The 3371-nt window shown below is 38.8% G+C and overlaps 1 protein-coding gene across 1 annotated transcript; it reads left to right on the top strand.

Moving 5' to 3' along the window:
* Positions 1-32: 32 nt before the first annotated feature.
* On the top strand, positions 33-1917 carry LOC118753783 (nucleolar complex protein 3 homolog; the record flags this gene model as incomplete). Its single annotated transcript, XM_036488660.1, is given in 3 exon segments — positions 33-732; positions 810-1430; positions 1496-1917. Coding segments are annotated over 3 exon segments (1562 nt in total), but the record flags the coding sequence as incomplete, so codon positions are not given.
* Between the last annotated feature and the right edge of the window lie 1454 nt (positions 1918-3371).

Raw genomic sequence — 3371 nt, 5'->3', positions numbered from 1 at the left:
GATTTAAAATGCTTGGTTTGTTAATATTTCAGTGCGAAAAGCAACGCTTGAAAGAGTGACTTACGAAAATGCGCTTTTGCAGCAGTTCAAGAAGTTTTTGCAGAAACTTGAAAAACTAACAGGTGCTGTGAATAAACGTGGACAAGGGCGTGTCACCGCACAGTCGGTGAAGATGGCCGAAGTAGCAGTGCAAAGTATGTGTGATATACTCGTCGCACATCCATACTTTAATTATGTACAGAATGTCGCACAGTTGTTGGTCTACATGTTGAACTGCCGCTATCAGAATATACGAGAAGAAATCAACAAGTGTTTCCGCACAGTATTTGCGAACGATAAGAAATTGGATATGACACTGTATATTGTGAGACGTATAAATCACTTGATAAAGACAAAACTACCGAATGTGCATGTGGAATGTCTCAGTTGCTTGCTTTCGCTTAAGATAAAAAATGTCAACTTAGATGCTGAGAAGGAGAATGAGTTGAAGCAAAAAAAGTTGGAGGCTCATCGGCAGCGTTTGATGAGTTTATCAAAGAAGGAGCGCAAGCGGAGGAAGAAATTAACCGAGGTGAATAAGGAGTTGGACGAAACGCGGGCGGAAGAAAATAAACAAACGAAACTATATAAACTGACGGAAGTAACCAAAATGGTTTTTACAATTTACTTCCGTGTTTTAAAAAATGATCCAACTTCGAAAGTGCTGAGCGCTATTTTAGAGGGATTAGCAGAGTAAGTCAATGTCAATAGATTTGTATGGAATTATTAAAACACGATTTGTTACGCTTTCTGTGATATTTGTCTTCCAGATTTGCCCACGTCATCAACATGGATTTCTTCTCAGACTTAATAGAAGTGCTGAATCGCATATTGGAAGAAATGGATCTTGGTTATCGTGAGCAGTTACATTGCATTAAAACCATTTTTGTCATACTCTCTGGTCAGGGTGAAGTGCTGAATATAGATCCTATTCGATTTTATCAGCACTTCTACAGAAATATGCTTACAGTAAACGCAGGAAAGAATCACGACGATTTTCGCATAATACTTGGCACCTTGGATGAAGTTTTAGTGAAAAGGCGGCGTAATATGAGTCAGCAACGTTTAATGGCGTTTATAAAACGCTTACTAACCCTCAGCATGCATCTACTGCATCACGGCACCCTGGCAACACTCGGCACTATAAAGACAACGTTCCAATTGACATCAATTTTGGATATTTTACTTGATACAGATACTAGCGTAGGATCCGGTAACTATGATCCAGAGTTAGAGGATCCCGAGTATTGCAATGCGGCAAGTACAGCGCTTTACGAGTTGACCTTGCTTTCACGTCATTATCACCCAACGGTGCGAAAGATGGCCATGCATATAGCAAGTGGTGTGCCGGCATCGGGAGAGGGTGCGCTGCCGCCGGAAATTGGCAAACTGTGAGTGATCGATATAGCTTGGGCGATTGTTATTTATATTTTAAATCTATTTTATTTATTCTCAGTACCTCCCACGAACTTTATGATCAATTCGATAGTACGCAGATGGTATTTAACCCAATCATACCGGTGCCAAAGCAAGCTGAACCGAAAATTAAAAAAGGCAGACACCAGTATATTAATTCCGATTTCGAACCTCTTTGCAAAACAGTTTTGCGAGCTAAAGAGAGCTCAGTAAAGGCTACAACGAAACATAAAAATTGTACGAAATTTGATTTTTACAAGGCTCTGGTTAATAAATGCTAATTCGATAATGTGTGTAGCAAAATATTAAGTAATTTAATATATGATGTTTATTTTAACAAAACTTGCTAAATAATATCCCAAATGGGTTCGATGTGTGAACTGCGTTTATTCATAAGATTTTTGAAAAAAAATTGTGTACTCCATACATACATACATATGTAAATATATTAGAAGCTAAAAGTTATGGAAATTTATCTCGAAAGGATAACAGCATTTTTTAACATAATAGTACGTACATATCCATTAAAAATACATAGGTGTGTATTAGGCCATGTACATACGTCGATCCATTCGATACTAAAACAAATTCGGCAACTGTCCATGGTTGTGGAACAACGCTTCCTCTAAGCAAATAAAAAGTCTATAACGATATTGATATTCCAGCGCCAGTGCCGACAGCTCGTCCACCAGAAACAAGAATTGGGTTTCGTGCGTTCCTGTACATACTTTGCTGCTCGCAATAATCCAGTAATCAGTGCGTATTTTCGGATGCTGCAAACGCACATGCAATAGGAATTTCATTGGATCATCAATAAGTCCCGTATAAATGACACTCATACAATACAAACGGCCCGCATTCGGTTCTAAAGTGGACAAGCATACTCTGCCTAAGCTCTTCATTTGCACAACGGAATTTTTTAAGCACTCAAATGCATATTCATCTTCACATAAAATGTTTATGTATGTATTATTGTTTGTCATGCTATAAAATAAGGGTGTTGTTTTTTTTAGATACTTGATAGTTTTCAATCGTCCTTAGGATTGTGGTGCGTATAGATTTGATAGCTCCTTTTGAAAGTAGACTCTTGTTTATATTTATCTCCGCTACAATTGGTTTATTTTTAAGTGTTGATTCCGGGTTCTCTTGTAATTCAGAATCAAAAAGCATTTTTAATACACAAATTTCACTGCGAAATTGTACAGCCAGATCATGGAGCATACCGGCTTGTACCGGCACGTTTGGAGGTTGCTCTTTCGTCTTTGGTCCAACGGACTCAGTTGTATTAACCTTTGGCGTAGTAGCTCCGGCGCGTACAGCTGCAGCACTTTCAGCTTCTGCTCGTTGCCGACGTCGCAAACGCTTTCGAGCTTTTTTTGACAAACTCGCCCCCTGAACATTATCTCCACATTGGCTAGATTGGTTGTTCATAGGTTGCAGCATTCCTATACCTTCGGTACACGACCCAAGACCATTCAAAAGGGCCCATCCAAGCAATTGTTGTACCACTTTCATATGTGCTTCATTAGCTTCATATCTTTGAGTGTTAACTTCCGCAACCAAATGCTCTTGAAGTTGATTCCTGGTCTTACATTGTTTTGCTTCTTTCGGTGGCATGACTGGTATTTTACACGCTCTATAGGGATGTTCTGTGTAGGTGCGAAAATTGAATTACTTTGTCACCAAAAAAATAGATTTTGTTGTAGTATTCAATACAATTTGTATATTTTTTTAGCTGGCGTCTTAAGCTTTAACAAAAGGTGTAACGTTTTACGACAAGTTTCTATGCTAAAATTGCACGCTCGAACTAAAATTTTCTAACGGTTCTGCCCCAAAGCTATTCACAGTAGCCATTTTCGTGCGTATATGCCAATGTGTATCTAACAAGGTGGTGTTGGGGCGACAGCTGAGTTTTT

This window comes from Rhagoletis pomonella, unplaced genomic scaffold (genome assembly GCF_013731165.1).
Source record: "Rhagoletis pomonella isolate Grant_MI unplaced genomic scaffold, Rhpom_1.0 Rhpom_scaffold_02840, whole genome shotgun sequence".
Classification (NCBI taxonomy): domain Eukaryota; kingdom Metazoa; phylum Arthropoda; class Insecta; order Diptera; family Tephritidae; genus Rhagoletis; species Rhagoletis pomonella.
The sequence above is the reverse complement of the archived record's forward strand: the minus strand, read 5'-3'. Positions and strand labels throughout refer to the sequence as shown.